The sequence below is a fragment of the Narcine bancroftii genome, chromosome 13, assembly GCF_036971445.1.
Source record: "Narcine bancroftii isolate sNarBan1 chromosome 13, sNarBan1.hap1, whole genome shotgun sequence".
Taxonomy (NCBI): Eukaryota; Metazoa; Chordata; class Chondrichthyes; order Torpediniformes; family Narcinidae; genus Narcine; species Narcine bancroftii.
The window spans coordinates 29,155,033-29,172,839 of NC_091481.1; the positions used below are offsets into that span (position 1 = coordinate 29,155,033).

General features: G+C 44.7%; 2 protein-coding genes and 1 long non-coding RNA gene across 4 annotated transcripts in view; 1 reads left to right on the forward strand and 2 right to left on the reverse strand.

The window, feature by feature from the left end:
• The window catches only part of LOC138748517 (N-acylneuraminate cytidylyltransferase-like), a 37,221-nt gene extending 29,273 nt beyond the window's left edge, over nucleotides 1–7,948 (reverse strand). For both annotated transcript variants that reach the window (XM_069908858.1, XM_069908857.1), the window contains exons 1-2: nucleotides 7,574–7,948; nucleotides 626–768 (exon numbers count right to left, since the gene is read on the reverse strand). In XM_069908858.1, coding sequence (XP_069764959.1) covers nucleotides 626–768; nucleotides 7,574–7,833 — 403 coding nt within the window. In that variant the 5' untranslated portion in view covers nucleotides 7,834–7,948. The remainder of the gene's footprint in view (nucleotides 1–625; nucleotides 769–7,573) is intronic.
• A 262-nt stretch (nucleotides 7,949–8,210) lies between these two features.
• The window catches only part of LOC138748566 (ATP-binding cassette sub-family C member 9-like), a 189,907-nt gene continuing 180,310 nt past the window's right edge, over nucleotides 8,211–17,807 (forward strand). The window contains exon 1 of the mRNA XM_069908983.1: nucleotides 8,211–9,360. The gene's annotated coding sequence lies outside the window, so the exon portion shown is untranslated. The remainder of the gene's footprint in view (nucleotides 9,361–17,807) is intronic.
• On the reverse strand, nucleotides 8,888–16,679 carry LOC138748568 (uncharacterized). The gene is made up of 3 exons (XR_011348163.1): nucleotides 16,281–16,679; nucleotides 15,127–15,272; nucleotides 8,888–9,537 (listed from the first exon to the last, which is right to left on the reverse strand). It is a non-coding gene; the product is annotated as an uncharacterized lncRNA (long non-coding RNA).

Consider the following 17,807-nt stretch of genomic DNA (forward strand, 5'->3'; position numbering starts at 1 on the left):
TAGGAAATTGTAGGAGAGAAAAATCAAAATCTGTGCAGTCAACGTTGGACAAATTTCTAAGAAATGGTTTAATGATGCAATTATGAAATAAATGAAAAACATCCTAATTATTTTATTAACCTTAACCGTTAAAAAGCATACTTTTATGTCTCGATGGACGATCTGAAAGGACAGGGATTCCCATTGATTCTATTAATTGCTCAACTCAAATTTGTCTAATGCGACTAAAAGTTGGGATGAATTTATTGCATAAAGCGGGGTTTGCCTGCATATGTAAAATCACCCCCCCCCCCCCCTTCCTTCTGGCCTTCATAAAGGGTCCAGATCTGAAATATTGACTGTCCATATCTACCCACATATGCTGTCTTACCCACTGAGCTCCTCCAGCAATTCAATTCCTGAAATAGGCTGTTAAACAGCAAGATGAGAGGAGATGAGCAGTAGGTTTGGATGGGGAGTGAAGAAAATGGGATGAACCTGCTGAAGGTAGCAGCCCAGTTCTATGCTGTTCATTCTTTGTCGATTTCAGTTCTGCAAAGACAGGCACCTGACATCAATTAACATATAACTTGAATAACACTTGCAGTGCTTTTCAGTGGGTAGGTGCCATCATCAACTACAGTACCTTCATTGTGTTCAAGAAATTCCAAAATAGTGTCCACAGAACTTGTTGAATCAGACGATACTTTTTCCCCTCTACGGTGTACTCGAGCTCCATATTTTATTGCTGCATTTGCAATCTCATCATGGTCAGTTGAAACCCATATGCTGTTTGACATAAATGAAAGAGCTTTTCAGCAGGTTTCATTCTCAATCAAGGCGCTGCTATGACTTCAAAGCTATTTAAACTATGTGCAATAAAATCCCTGGCATCTGGCACCAAAGGGGATTGGTCGATGCTGGATTAGTGTGTTTTCTGGTTGCTTGAGATTGCACATGGCATGTTTGGCGAACCACCTGTGAGGCGTGCCAATTTAAAACTTCTGTATATTTTACCTATTATTTTCAACAATAAAAAAAAACAGACAGCGCATATCCAGCGCCGCCCAGGAAATAAAACGCTCAGTTGTTGACTACATGGTCTGAATCTACACTGATGCACAGTACTGTAATTAATTGAGGTGTCCCTGGTGCAAGTTAATTTTTTGAACGTCATACGACCTTAAAGATTAAATTCAATGTGGTCATGACATTCAGCATCAAATGTTACCCCAAATGGATAGTTCTAGATTGCTCCATATCAATTTGCACAGAAAACAGACATACATACACAAACACGCAAGACACACACTTTTGTTAATATGGTGATAAATTTGATGCACCTATGCTTCTATGAGCCCAGTTCAGGGAGAGAGAGAGAGAGAGAGAGAGAGAAGCAGTCTGGAGAAAGGACAGATATTGGACTCTGATTGGACCGATGGTTGTAACAGATAATCATCAGGAACAAGCAAGTAGTTTTGATTTAAATTTTTAATTTGATTCAGACAAACACAAACACTTGCTGGAATCTTAAGCAATGAATGACCTGCCCGGGAAAAGTGCAGCTACAGCATGGTCTCCACTTTTGCCACAGGGAAAATGAAGCTACGATGAATTAAACTGATCCAGTTTTACCATCAAAGAAGCAATTGAGCAGAATGAATCTATATTCTTTGGATTTTAATAAAATGAGAACCGGTCAGTGAAAACAACAAAGTATTTACGGAACTTGACAGAGCGGATGTCAGGAAGGTGATACCCCAGGCTGAGAAGTATAAACCAGACACCAGTGTTGGATCAGGATTTGGCAATTTATGATTGAGATGAGGAAGAATTTCTTCATGCAGAGGGTGGCAGAGCATTAGAACTCTACGCAAGATCAATCTTTGCAATCATTTCTGGATGTTAAAGGAATCAGGAGTGTAGAATAGTGCAGCTGAGGTTAAAAAAGCTCAATCTGATTTTCTTTTTAAAAATCTTCATCTCATGTAAGTACAGAACTTGCTCACCATCCTGTTAACTTTCTACAGGAGTTCGATTGAGTCTCCTGGCATCAGTGTTGTTCGATTGCTGTAGCGCATCAGATTGGAAGTCAATCCACAGGATCATAAAAGCAACGGAGGATCACTTGGGTTTCCTCTCCCCTCCTCCTCCCCCCCCCCCGACCCCAATCAATGGAATTTAGCAGGATTGTTGTCTAAAGAGGGCTTGCAAAAATCAGTGTGGATCCCTACCACTCCGCACACATCTTTGAGCTACTCCTGTCAGGAAAGAGAAACAGCAGTATTAGAGCCAGACCATCAGGCCGAGAAACCACTCCTTCCCATAAGCACCAAGACTGCTGAATGACTGACAAACTGCTCATACAAACCTCCCATGGCTCAACTATTTATTTAACAATAATATTTATTTATTTTAAAACGTGTATACAAGACAGTGCCCTCCATAATGTTTGGGACAAATACACTTTTTCCTTTATTTGCCCTTGTGCTCCACAGTTTAACATTTGTAGTTAAACAATTCATGTGATTAAAGTGCACACTCCAGATTTTATTCAAAGTTATTTGCATACAATTTGGTTTCACCATGTAGAAATTACAGCATTTTTTAGTTCCCCCACTTCAGGGCACCTTAATACTTACAGGTGCTTGTGAGTATTCAGGTATGTTTAATTACTTCATTGGTGCAGGTATAAGAGAGCTGGGATTGCTTCTAAGCTTTTGATTGCCTTTGGAGTCGGTAGTTGCCATTTTTGAGGACCAGGGTTGTGCCAATGAAAGCTAAAGAAGCCATTATGAGGCTGAAACACTAGAATTAAAAAAATGAGAGACATAATTCAAACCTTAGGATTATGAAAATCAATTGTTTGAAACATCAGTAAGAAGAGCGCGTACTGGTGAGCTCAGTAACCACAAAGGGACAGGTATTCATAGAAACATAGAAGATAGGAGCAGGAGTAGGTCATTCGACCCTTCGAGCCTGCTCCGCCCTTCAACGAGATCATGGCTGATCTTAAAAGTTCAGTACCCTGTCCCCGCCCTCTCTCCGTAACCTTCAATACCCTTATACTGAAGAAATAATCTAATTCCCTCTTAAATAGATTTAATGAACCTGCCTCTACTGCCCTCTGTGGCAATGAATTCCACAGATTCACCACCCTCTGGGTAAAGAAATTCCTCCTCATCTTGGTCCTAAATGGTTTGCCTATTATCCTCAAACCATGGCCCCAGGTTCTGGATTTTCCCATCCTTGGAAACATCCCATCTGCATCCATTCTGTCCAGTCCTGCCAGAATTTTATAGGTCTCTATGAGATCCCCTCTCAATCTTCTAAACTCCAGCGAGTACAATCCCAATTTGCGCAATCTTTCCGCATAAGTCATTCCTGCCATTCCAGGTATCAGCCTGGTGAATCCCTCCATTGCAAGAACATCCTTCCTTAGATAAGATGACCAAAACTGCACACAATACTCCAGGTGGGGTCTCACCAAGGCCCTGTACAGCTGCAGTAAGGTATCCTTGTTCCTATACTCAAACCCTCTTGATATGAAGGCCAACATACAATTTGCCTTTTTAACCGCCAGCTGAACCTGCATGCTCGCCTTCAGAGACTGGTGTACAAGTACCCCTAGGCCTCTCTGCACTTCACCATCTCTTAATCTATTCCCATTCAAATAGTAATCTGCCCTCCGATTTGTATTACCAAAGTGGATAACCTCACATTTATCCACATTGTAGTGCATTTGCCATGTATCTGCCCAGTCCCTCAATTTATCCAAATCAAACTGGAGCTTCCCTGACCCCCTCTTCCGTGCACACAACCCCTCCTAGCTTAGTGTCATCTGCAAATTTGGAGATATTACATCCAATCCCCTCATCCAGATCAATAATGTAAATTGTGAACAGCTGGGGTCCCAGTACAGATCCCTGTGGCACCCCACTGGTCACCACCTGCCACTCAGAAAACGTGCCATTTATCCCAACTCTCTGTCTTCTACCTGCCAGCCAGTTCTCAATCCACATCAATACTTTGCCCCCAATCCCATGAGCCTTGATTTTGGAAGCCAGTCGTTTATGCGGGACCTTATCGAAGGCCTTTTGGAAGTCCAGGTACACCACATCCACTGGCTCTCCCCCATCTATTTTACCTGTCACCATCTCAAAGAATTCCAATAGATTTGTCAAGCACGATTTACCTTTTGTAAATCCATGTTGACTCCGTCCGATCCCTTCTCTGCTAGTCATATGCTCCGTTATTACATCCTTAATAATGGATTCCATCATTTTGCCCACTACTGATGTAAGGCTCACCGGCCTATAATTCCCCGCTTTTTCTCTACTCCCCTTTTTAAATAGTGGGGTAACATTAGCTACCCTCCAATCCATGGGTACTGATCCTGAGTCTATCGAATTCTGGGAAATAATTCCAAGGAATACCTCCACTGCTGATAAAATAATTCTCATCATAATGAAGAAAAATTGCCAAACATCTATCCGAAAAATTATAAACACTCTTCATGGAGCAGATGTGAATGTGTCAATGACTACTGTCCACAGAAGACTTCACAAACAGAAATACAGAAGCCACACTCCAAAATGCAAACTACCAGTTAGTTACAGAAACAGGATGGCCAAATTAAAGTTTGCCAAGAAGTTTTTAAAAGAACCTACAGAATTCTGGAAAAAGGTCTTGTGGGACAGATGTGACCAAGATTAACCTGAATCAGTGATGGCAAGAGCAACATGTGGAAGTGTAAAAGAATTGCCCAAGATCCAAAGCATCCCACCTCATCTGTGAAACATGGTGGTGCTGGTTTTATGGACTGAGCAAGTATGGCTGTCACAGGTACTGGCACATTTATCTTCATGAATGATGTAACTGCTGTTGGCAACAGCAAAATGAAATCTGAGAAGTATAGAAACATCTCATCTCCTCAAGTTCAAGCAATCGTTTCCAAACTCAATGGACTGCACTTTGTCCTACAGCAAGACAATGATCCAAACATACTGCTAGAGCAACAAAGGAGTTTTTCAAAGCTAAAACTGGAAAATTCTTGACTGGCCAAGTCAGTCACCCAATCTAAATCCAGTTGAACATGCCTTCCACATACTGAAGAGAAAACTTAGGGGACAAGCCCCCAAAACATGCAGAAACTGAAAATGACTGCAGTAGAGGTCTGGCAGAGAATCACCAGAGAAAATACTCAACATCTGGTGATGCTATGAACCACTGACTTCAAGCAGTCATTGCATCCAAGGGGTATGCAACAATTCTAAAAGTAAATACTTTAATAATGTTTCAAACATTATGGTGCCCTGAAATGAGGGGATTATGTATAAAAAATGTTGGAATTTCTACATAGTCAAACAAAAATGTATGCAAATAACCTTGAATTAAATCTTGCACTTCCATCACATGTGAATTGTTTGATTGCAAATTTAAAACTGTGGACCACAGGGGCAAATAAAGGAAAAAAAATGTCTTTGTCCAAAACATTATGGAGGGCACTGTATCGGTTGTTTGTATGTGTATTTGTAGTGTGTTGCACCAAAGATCGGAGATTGCTGTTTTGTCAGGTTGTATGATGTATAGCTCTATTGCTCTTGGCATGAGGGATTGACAAATAGAATATACCTGTGGGGTCTCACCCAAGTAACAGCTGGAACAAGATTGAGTGAGAGCAGCGATGGGCAGCAATGAAAGATTGGGGAAATGGGTGTTGGAGAAACTAGTGTGATGGGTGGACAAGGTATAAAAAGAGGAAAATAAAGCACATTGAACTAGATGGGGAGGGGTGGTGGCTTGCAAGGAAAAAGAGGTAGGACACTGAACCAAGGAGGGTAGATATCAGGAAGACAGGCAGATGGACCAGGAGCAACTGGGGAAAGGATGCAGAATTCAGAGAAGTTAAACAAGTCTGCAGGTGCTGGGGTCAAAAGAACTATCCAAACATTTTGGAGAAACTCAGCAGGTCACAGCAAACATAGGAAGCAACGGGTAAACAATGCTTTGGGCCAGGCTTGAAACATTAGTAGCCCTTTACTTTCTACGGATGCTGCGTGTCCTGCTGAGCTTTCTCCCTTCCATTTGTGCATTGAAAAAATAACAACTGGAACTAGACACGAGGGAGGTGGAAAGGAAAGAAGGGCAGAACAATGGCACAAGGGAGAAAAAAAATAGATATCATAAAGAGGGGGATGAAGTATCTAATATAAGCCAGAGACGACAAGATAAAGACCATGGGTGGACTTATTCCAACTATTTAAGGACTCGTACTTTGCTCATTATTTATTGCTGAATATTTATTGACCAGTGTCACGCCAACATCCTTGCACTCAACCAGGAAATGATGGTGGACCAGGAGGAAGACAGGAGAACATGACCGAGCCCTCCTCAAAGGCTCAGTAGTGGAGAGGGTCAAGAACTTCAAATCCTTTGGTGTCAACATCTCCAAGGAATTGTCCTGGAGCCTCCATGCCGATGCAATCACAAAGAAGGATGAAGGCTAGCCGGTGGCTATACTTTGCGAGGTGCTCGAGGAGATTCACTATGTCACCGAAGACTCTTGAAAACTTCTACAGGTGTACCGTGGAAAACATTCTGGCTGGTCGCTTGATTGTCTGGCATGGAGACACCAACATTCAGGATGTGGGGGGGGGGGGGGAAAAAAGAGACCTCAGAGGGCTGTTAACTGATATCAGAGGCAGCAGACTTTACTCCATCGAGGACATCTACAAGAGGCAGTGCCTCTATCCTCAAGGACGCCCAACCACCCAGGCCATGTCCTCTTCACTCCATTTGTGGGGACAGGGGAGGTAGAGGAGCCCCTTACAATTACAGGTCATTTAGAAATACTGCCTGGCCCACAAGAAAAAAGGCTCTCATTTCCCCTAACAATAAATATGAACTTTGAGCTGAGCTGGAATTGTAAAGTTGAGCGTGATGATGGAAGAGCAGTGTCCCGACCACATCCCCCGCCCTCCCCCCCAGCCCCCCCCCCGCCCCGCCCCCTCTCTCCCCCCCGCCCCGCCCCCTCTCTCCCCCCCGCCCCGCCCCCTCTCTCCCCCCCGCCCCGCCCCCTCTCTCCCCCCCGCCCCGCCCCCTCTCTCCCCCCCGCCCCGCCCCCTCTCTCCCCCCCGCCCCGCCCCCTCTCTCCCCCCCGCCCCGCCCCCTCTCTCCCCCCCGCCCCGCCCCCTCTCTCCCCCCCGCCCCGCCCCCTCTCTCCCCCCCGCCCCGCCCCCTCTCTCCCCCCCGCCCCGCCCCCTCTCTCCCCCCCGCCCCGCCCCCTCTCTCCCCCCCGCCCCGCCCCCTCTCTCCCCCCCGCCCCGCCCCCTCTCAACCCCCCGCCCCGCCCCCTCTCTCCCCCCCGCCCCGCCCCCTCTCTCCCCCCCGCCCCGCCCCCTCTCTCCCCCCCGCCCCGCCCCCTCTCTCCCTCCCCCACCGCCCCCCTCTCCCTCCCCCACCGCCCCCCTCTCCCTCCCCCACCGCCCCCCTCTCCCTCCCCCACCGCCCCCCTCTCCCTCCCCCACTGCCCCCTCTCCCTCCCCCACTGCCCCCCTCTCTCTCCCCCTCCGCCCCTCTCCCCCTCACTCACCTGTCAAACTGGCCGCATTCTGCGGCAGCCCGGAGCACCCAGGCCAGCAGTGGCCGGCCGTACAGCAGCTTGATGTTTTTCAGCGGGATCCCCTTACTGCCTCCGCGGGCCAGCACCAGGGCGGCAATGTGCGGGCTGTCGCCCGAGCAGAGCCGCGGGCCGCCCGCCACCTGCCCTTGCGGCCGCCTGCTGCGGGGCCGCAGTTGCCGCGACGGCGAGGCCGGGCCCTGCTCACCTTCCTTTCCCGGCTTAGACTCCATCCTACCCCCGAGAGCCCGTCCGCCGAGCCGAGCGGTGACCCTGATCGGGGAACTCTTGGCCCAGGGCGGCCCCTAACCCGCACCAGTAGTAGCCGCCGTGGCCATGTGACACCAGGCGCCGCGCTATTGGCTATCCAGCAGCCAATCAGCTGCATCTCTTGCACGTGCCTGAAGAAGGTTGCATCCCCTGAACACTGCAGCAGCTCTCTCTCCCCCCCTCTCTCTCCCCCCTCTCTCTCCCCCCCTCTCTCTCCCCCCCTCTCTCTCCCCCCCTCTCTCTCCCCCCCTCTCTCTCTTGTCTCTTTCTCCTTTTTTTTTAATAAACATGCACCAACATTTCTACCCCTTCTACCCCCACTCCCTCCCCCCTCCCCAAGAATTCAAATTCCAGAAACTTCATACCATCTTCAGAAATTGGTGCTGGCTGGTAACTCAGATTTAAATCCACCATTTTTCTGTAAGGAGTTTGTACATTTTCTCCAGTTTCTCACTCCCCATGCTCCAAAGATGTAATTGGGCAGCACTGGTTTCATGGGGAGGGGATTGGTAGTTTAATTGGGCAGCACTGGTTTCATGGGGCAGAAGGGACTGCTACCATGCTGTACCATTTAAAGAAAAGTAAATACCATCTTGCAGGAATTCAGTGGGCAAAGGTCTCCCTGGTTCACCATGTCCCTACTTACCTCTGTCCTCATTCCACTGGCCAGCTCCCTTTTGAGAAACAATCCATTTGACCTGTTAGCCTGTACTCCTCCCTCCTGCCTCTTCACCTCTTCCCTCCCTCCTGCCTCTTCACCTCTTCCCTCCCTCCTGCCTCTTCACTCCTCTCTTCCTCACTCCCCTCAGCCCCCACCTTTTATTCTGGCATCTACCTGTTTTTCCAGATTCCTGGCAGAGGGCCCAAGTCCAAAAATATTGGTTGTCCTTTACCTTCTCTGAATGCTGTGTGATTTGCTGAGTTTTTCCACTTTTGTGTATTGGTGTTGACCCCAGCATCTAACACAAATGTTAGACTCTGGAATACTATTCCTTGGAGAGGGGTGGAAATGGGTTTAATAATCATTTTTATTGGTGAATTTGAAAGGGGACATTTTACAAGATTGTTGGGAAAGGCCAAAGCATTCCACAGCTTTGAAAGAAAGCAGCCTCCATTCTCAAGGACCCCCCTCTTTTCAAAGAGGCAGTCTGTGCTATAAAATTTTTGGCTGGAATTTTACTAACATGGACCTTCATGGTACTGCCAATTTCAATTTGTTTGATTTTCATGCCTTGAGGGCAACTTAAAGATGCTCGGAGTCTGATGCGGGAGTTGCAGAGGCCCAATTTTGCTTGTATCATGAATGGCAATGGGGGAGAACAACTTTTTCCCCAAACTTTTGCATCTGGTGGAGTTGAAGATTGTTGCAGCAAGACGTTGGGAAGCCTGCACCCTAAATTGTCGTTGAGATGATTATGAAGAGATAGAGAAGTTACCAGAATGAGAGATTGGGCTTTGAGACATCTATCAAGGTCAATGGATTGAGGAAGGTAGGAATTTGGAGTGTTATGATTTTGGGGAAGCATCTGGGGAATTGGGTTGGAATCTATGTTTCAGGCGTAGTCAGAGCAATGCTGGACAATAATCCTTTGTCTGGATATTCTTTAGTTAATTTCAGGGTCACTGCAAAAACCTTGGACAATTTTTTTCCCCAGAAGATTTTCTTCCTGAAAAAGAATTTGGGATAATGATTAACAACTTCATGCTGAACCCAAAAGTAATTCCAGATTTGTTGCATCATGTAGGAAGTTGGAGAAACATTAAATTAACTTTTATTGAATTTAATACATTTAATCGCATAATAATGCTGACACATTGCATTAGTTCAACTGACCTAAAAGTGTTTTGTCGCTGATTTTCATTTGTACTCAACATCTGATGCCTCTTGATTCTGATGCGCTCACTCTCATCCTCCTGTGTCTATCATCCATATTCTGACGTTTAACACCTGCGTATGCACACTAATACTCCCACACCTTGTTTCGCTTATGTCATCAGTGGAAACCGGCACCACACCCGATGCAGATAAGTACGCAACCATGACAAAAGTGTTCAGGAAGCAAAATTTTCATTGTTCAGTGCAATTGAAAAGAGTCTTGTTGCATTCCTTCTCATGAAGGGACCTTTACAATGCCATTGAAAGTTCCAGAATTATCAGCTCAGCAGTGTTAACGAGCCACTGATATACAGATAGATCCCCAACTTACAATGTTCCAACTTGTAGATTTCTGACCATTGCAACCTTGAAATATTTTCGATTTTGAGCTTTGATGTTTCCCCGCACTTGTGATGCACAGCATAGTGACACTCTCCGTGGCTGCCTGCGCATTCGAGTTCCCGACACCCAGGCCACCCGCGCAGCCGATCCATACCATTCCAATGATTCATCTTAGTGCAATGCTTGAAATATTCTTCAAACCTAGTGTGCTTTCAACTGTGTACGTTGCAGTAATGCTTTTTTTTTCCAGTGTAAATGGCTTTTGAGTAAATGTTTTCACCACTTAAGTTAAAAAAAAAAAGTGCAGTACTGTTTCGACTTACGATGCGAATCCCGGAACCAAACCCTGTCATAAGTCGAGGTCTACCTGTATTTTCAAGTAAGAATTTTGTGTATTATAGTAGGGAGCCTGTGGGTGATGGTGTTTCCATACACCTAATGCTCTTGTCTTTCAAGGTGGTTAATATTACTGGCTTGAGAGGTGGGTTTGGAGTTGCATGGATGAATACTCATTGCAACTGTGGTGGAGGGACGGAATATTTAGGGTTGTGAAGTAGGCCTCTATTATCTCATACCCTAAACAACAACCTTCAAACTACATGGTTATCCACGTCATCAGCAAAAGTGAATCTGACTGACTGACAGTTGTGGAGAGAGGCCCACTGAAGAGACTAAGCTTCAGGGTAGCATGTGATGTGACCTCTGCCTTCCAGTGGTGCCTGGTTTGATGGTCGTGGTAATGGTGCAATGTGGCAGAGACCGAGATGGTGTCCTGATACAACCAGAGTGATGGAGCAGTGTTAACCCCGAAGGATGTGTTGATCTTGGTCAATGTCAACCTGAGGCCTCAATGAGTTTGGATCGTACAAGGTTGGGGGTGGGAGGGCTTTGAGACAAACTGTTGGGATGCCGCCTTGAGAAACTGACTTGTCGTTTCCCTTTTGAAGCTGGCAGACTTTAATGTCCAAGCCCTGCTGATGCCGGTAAACCAACCAAACAGAATTGCAACCAGGCCTGTTTGTGTTCACCGCTTGTTCTTTGAAGTCTGGTGTTTGTAGCACTGTTGTTCATTTGAAATTGGGAAGTTGTTCATTGTGGCGATCAGGAGGAATGGGTTAGGGTTTAAATAATTAATGTTCTAAGTTGGATAGTCTATGGGGAAAAAAAATTTGGCTGTGCCGGTGTATTTTGGCTTCCTGTCATCATTTAGATAGTAACCAATTTATTCCTAATTGTATCAACGTGCATTGTGTTAAATAAACTGCTACTGCTATTGGTGCACCACTCACGGAAGTAGTTCCAATGCATTCCTGATTAGATGACTGAAAAATGTTGGCAGGTCAGGAGTGAGTCACGTGTTGCAGAATGGCCAAACTCTTGTAGGGGTCAATGGAATTTCCAGCAGATAACAAGGGCTGATAAAGCACCATTCTAAGCAAGTGCTCTTTGGTGTACCAATCTTTCTCTTCGCATCACCCTGCCTCTACCATGGCTGTCACCTGCTTGAAGGTACTTCAGCATTGCCTCCATCCTAGACCTCCAAAGGTCACCGAAGATTGTCCAAGTTCCAGCAACAGAAGCAATTTGCACATTGGCATTGTAATTCTGGTAGACATTAGTTTTGTTTCTGGAAGGAGAACATGAGGGATGATGGAAATGCAAGGAGGAGAGAAAAAAATCTGCTGAAGGAATTCTGCGGGACAGGCAACATCGATGGGAGGGAAAGAAATTTTCAATGTTAAGAGTCGAAACTCTTCATCAAGGCCCAAAATGTTGACATTTCCTTTCCCCTCCACTTAAGCTGCCCAACCTGCTGAGTTCCTCCTGCGGATTATTTTTGTTCTAGATTCCAGCCTCGGTAGTTTCTGGGAATATAAGGAATCCAGTGTGGATGAGCTTATCACTATCTGGTGTGGTTAAGGTTGTTGCTATTGCCCGTGGATTATTTGATCACATGAAGCCTAAGCACAAGTGGTTCTTCTACATTGCTTCTTTTCCATTTTATAATGTATTGGCCTTTCCTCCAGTTCTTTCTCTTCAGCTTCTGGTTCAGCTGATGGTGAATGGGGTTGTGTTCTGGTCAGGATCATATTTCAGAACAACCATTCTCAACTTTTTTTTTGGCTATGACCCCCTTGGGACTCTGCTTAAAGTTTGAGCCCCTTCCCTGTGAATCAGTCAAGTTCAGTTGGTTTCTTCCATACTTCTCTCCTACTGATCACATTAAAAAAAATGTTACACGAGATAAAAAGAAAAGAAGACTCTTATTCTGAGTGTATCCACTGTGGCTTGTGATTCTCGAACAGACAAATAAGAAATCATTTTTATTGAGAAGGTAGGAAAGAAGAAAACACGAAGAGACATGTTGCAAAAAATTTTAAAAAGATTCTTTGAGTGTAATGGTTTGCACACAGTGAGTCATTGGGAAACCTGAAGCATAAACTTCAGGATGCGAACACTTAATAAAAAGAACTAAAAAAAAAATTCTTAAAATTAAACATTTTAGTGAGATCCTTGCGCGTGATGTTCTGATGCAAGTTTTTTTTGATGTTGGGCTCCAAATTGGATAATGATAACCGAAAGTCACCTCTTGCTGTCAAGTCTGTTCCTGGATTTTGTCAAGGAAACCACCTTACTGAATCCATGTACAACTAAGTACGTTGAGAGAAAGACAATGAAAAAGATTTTGGCCTTTTCCTATTATTTTGGAAATCTATTTGGCAGATCACTCTTAACACAACAATCCTTTTTAAATTAATTGAACTTGTGACGTGCAATTATTTCACTCTGAAGATCAATCAAACTGTCTTGAATTTCTGTGTCAACATTGGTGGGTTGTTCCTCAAATGGATTTAATATTGAGAAGGAATATTGAGGCATAACAGGTCATTAAATTTTTCCTGCAGATCCATGTGTATTTGTTTTAGGTGTTTCATATAAACAGTAATGTCATCGTCCCTCAGTGTTCATGTTCACATATGGAAGATTTTTTAAAGAAAGAAACAATGGCTTCCTGACTATCAGAGGGGTTATCGTGTTTACCCTGTAAGGTCTTGATCAATAAAATGAGTTTGTGAAAGATGTGTACCAGATAAAAGTAAATCACGAAAATCTGTAGACACTGTGGTTGAAATAAAAACGCAAAATGCTGGAGAAGTTCAGTTGGTCAAACAGTGTCTTTTATGTAGTTAAGGTAAAAATACATCACCGACGTTTCAGGCTTGACCCCTTCATCGAGGTATGAGAGAATGCTGGCAGGTGTCCATACAAAAAGATTAGGGTGGGTGGGGGAGGTGGCAAAGGCAGGAGATGATAGGTGGAGAGAGGAGGGAGGGACAGCAGCGATGAGGGGGAGGAGAGAAGGCTGCGTGGGTGAGGGAGAAAGGAGGGGAGATCTGGAAAGACTGGAAAAGGGGTAAGGGAAAGAAAATGCAAGCAAGTTTAGCAGAAAGCAGAAAAGTCTTTGTTAAAGCCATCTGGGGGGGAGAATGCCCAAATGGAAAAGAGGTGTTGTTCTAGGTAGGATAGTACATAAGGCCATGGACAGATGTGAGAGCTTGGGAATGTGACTCAGAATTGAAACGGTTGGCTACTGGGAGGTCATTGTTGTTGTGGACGGAGAGGAGGTGGTGAGTGAAGCGATCTCACAATCTGTGACTGTTTTCTCCGATGTAGAGAAGGCCACAAAGGGAGCCAGATAAAATATATCTGCCTTTGAAACAATGAGCTTGGAACAGTCCCCACCTCATTATTGAGTGCAGATTCGCTAAGAGGATGTGAAGAAGAATGCAAGGGTCCTTGTCACAGTTCATTCCCAATAGCATTATCGAGGACGCTCTGATCCATGGGTTATTCCTGGGGACGGACGCAGAATCAGATTTTCAGATCTGCTGGAAGACCATCAACATGGTGAAAGACGCACTTTGGTCTGCCCAAAACCTGATGGTCTTTCAACAAGATGGAATGCTGCGGACTAGCATGTTCCAGGCTGCAGGAGTACATGCTGAGGGATGCACTGAGGCTTGGAACAGCCAACGCAAGGGCGCTGTGGGAGTCCACAAGTCCAGAGATCTCCCATTACCAGACATTGAGGGGCTGAGTCTGAGGGAAGCCCCTCAAACACTCGGGGGAGGGGAGGAAAATGACAAGATGCCACAGTGGTAGTAATTGTATAAATAGAATCTAATGTAACAATGTACAGTAATGGGAATGAAAGCAAGGGTGGGAATAGACTCTGTATGTTCTTCCCTTTGTAAATAATTTATTGTGAATAAAGTCTAATTTTAGGGGGAAAAAATCAGAGATTTTCTCCATGCTCGCTATTATAAAGAAAGGAAACAATAGTTTCCCAGAGCGCAATAAAATGATGAAGACAATTTCCTTTGGACAGTTACCTCAGCTCAGTATGAAGCTGCATTTTCTGAAATGTTCGTCATTTTCTTCACGCAGCTGGCAGGATAGATGGTCTTGAGGCGGATGTGATTTTATAAAGTTTAAAGTCTTTTATGACAATTGGAAATGAAACACTTAAATGTCCTCCTAACTTTTTAGCCACAAAGTGCTCCCTATGAATGAAACAATAAACAGTAAAGACTGAAGGAATAACATTTTTCAGGCATATGATGTACCCTCTGTATTGAGCAACCATTGAAGCAGTACCATCATTTGCACAGGCAATTATGTTCTCAAATCGAATACTGTTTGCGTTTATGTATTTCTTCATTTCTTTGAAAATAGTCAGACTCTTAGCATCTGTTTTAATCCTTCTGGTAATCACCATCTCTTCCATAGCTCATTTCCATTCCAGAATATGGCATAAGAGTGTTGTTCCCTTGCAGAGTGGATTTGCCAGATTGTAAAGAGAATTTCTTGGACTGTAATGAAATAACTAATTTTTTTTTCCAAAATCCCTTGCCACCTCATCCATTCTTCTAGGAACAGTGGAATTACTCAAAGCAATGCCTGATTAATTTCTTTGGCATTTAAGTTTATGACTTCAGATATTATTATGGACAACAAAGGCAAAATAAGTGCTCACCGACATTATGAACTTTTCCACTTTTGACAGTCAAGAAGATTCTTTTATAATTTCTGTGATGCTTCAGTCATCATTTGTTTGAGCTTTGGCCTTTTGAAATTATCTCGAAGTGATCCAGGGGTTTATCTTCCCTTTGTGTACGGTCTCTAAAGGTTGTATAAAGGAAGGGAATGAGTCAGCATGCAGGATGGAGATTGAAAACTTGGTTGAATGGTGCACCAGCAACAACCTTGCACTCAATGTCACCAAAACTAAGGAGCTGATTGTTGACTTCAGGAAAGGAAAGCCAGAGGTTTACAATCTAATGATCATTGGAGAATCAGAGGTGGAGAAGGTGAGCAAATTTAGGTTCTTGGGAGCCACTATCTCGGAAGATCTTTCCTGGACCCAACACACCAATGGCATTGTGAAGAAAGCACATCAGCACCTCTACTTTCTCAGGAGTCTGCAGAGGTTTGGAATGACACCAGAAACCCTGGCAAATTTCTACAGATATGTGGTGGAAAGTGTGCTGACTAGTTGCATCTTTCTGCTACGCTCAGTTCATCTTCTCCATTCGGTCTCAACTTATTCAAAGGCCGAAGCCAAATACAACATGGGGACCATCAAGGCGTCCTTTCCCAAAAGGTTGGCCACCACTGCCATAGGCGCTATTTTCAGTTAATCTGCCTCCGGAAAAGTTCAATTGACCCCCACCCTCCCCGTTATTGACCCCCCCCCCTTTGGCCTCTGGAATTTAACAATTCCTTGGATCATACCATTAGCCTCCAGGGTTCAATATCAACCACTTTGGAGACCCCTGTTCTATGTTGTCTTCAAATGCCTCCAACCTTGAAACAATCTCATGTTGCTTGGCAACTGTACAGCAAAGCCTAGCCGCAAAGACTTTTACTCCCCCCAAAATATATTTAATCAGTTCAGTTTCCAAGACCCCCTGATATACTTTAGTCCCTTATTAACGATTTCAGTCCATGCACCCCCCCCACCCCGAGAATGGCTGATCAAACCCTTCCCTGCCTCCCACCCATAACCCTCTATTTTTCTGACATCCACGTGCCTTTTTATGATCTTTTGAATGTCCCTATTGTACCAGCTTCCACCACATTCCCGGCAATGCATTCCAGGCACCCGCCGCTCTGTGAAAACAACCTTACCTCTGATTTCTTGTGTAAACTTTCTCCACTCTCTCCTTAAATAGTTGTCCTCTGGTAGTTTCTATTATTGCCTCAGGTAAAATGTGTTGGCTCTCCACCCTTTCTAAGCCCCACATAATCTTATGTACCTCTATTAAATCATCTCTCCTCCTTCATTGCTCCATAGAGTAAAACCCAGGACTTGGCCTGGCTGGCGATGAGAAGAACTCTCTGTCAGATTTTTCCTGCGTGACAGAAATATCACCCACACCACAACCCACTTTACCCCCAAGATGATTGCAGTAGAGTGGAAACAGTCACCCCCCTCTTTGCAGAATATGGATTTGCTCAGAGGGTTTGGAGAACGATGCAAGGATCCTTGTCGCAGTTCATCCCCAGCAACATTGTGACAGTGGCAGTCATCGTGAGGGCATTGTGGGGAAAGACCATTGTCTAAAGTCCTCTCATTACCGGGCATTGAGGAGCTGTCACTAAGGGGGAAGTCCCTCAAGCAACAGAGGGAGGAGTAACTACAAGGTGTCACAGTGGTAGCAATGGTGCTAAATAGAGAACAAATGTAATAATATACAGTGATGGAAATATATGGAGTGATACTAAGGGTGTGAAAAAACTGAATGGTTTTTATCAATTGGTGTGAATAAAGTTTTTTTGGGGGGAAAAAAAAGATCTTCCAATCTTGCTTCATAAGACATGTTCTCTAATCCAGGCAACATCCTGGTAAACCTTCTCTGCATCCTCTCTAAAGCATCTGTAGTTCATTCTACAATATCCTCTCCTGGCTGTGAATCTGAATCACTGGCACCATTAATCCATCTGACTTTACCAGCTTTCTCAGATCTACTGAGCTGCTTTGAATTCACTCTTTTTTGTCATAAGTGTGTCGATGTGAGGGAAACAGAATACACCTACTCAAAGTAGGGGGTCCTTTACTGCATCTGGTGCGCTTGAGGCGGCCTCCTGTACAACGGGGAGACTGGAATGTGGCCTCACCAAGTACTCACACTCGGTCCATTACAACATCAATGGCCAGCCACTCATCAGACAGGTGGGAGAGTAGAAGAAAAAGAAACTGCAAAGTGATCGAGGGCTAAGAAGGGTAGCTCTCTGATAGAAAAAGAAAGCGGTGGGGATGGGGAGCTGTGGGAAAGGGAACGGGGGGGTTAGACAAACTGGGGAAATGGGGGTTAACTGAAATTGGAGGTCGATATTGACGCCATCTGTTTGGAAACTGCTGAGATGCTGTTTAAGGATTTCCCTAGCTCCTGCCTCTTTCACTTCATCATCCACTGACCTTCTGCTGTGATGGTGTTCATTTTTATCAACATGTGTTGCAATATATTCAACTGCATCATATACAATTGATTCATTATATTGGTGCATTTTATTCTGCTCTATGAAAAGAATGTTTATCCTCAATTCAATCCATATTTATCCCTCATAAGGAGAAAAACGTAATGCTGCCTGAGCTACAATCGTATAAAAGCCCTTATTTGGAGCCTTTTAGTTTGCAGTCTTGAGCCCAGGGAA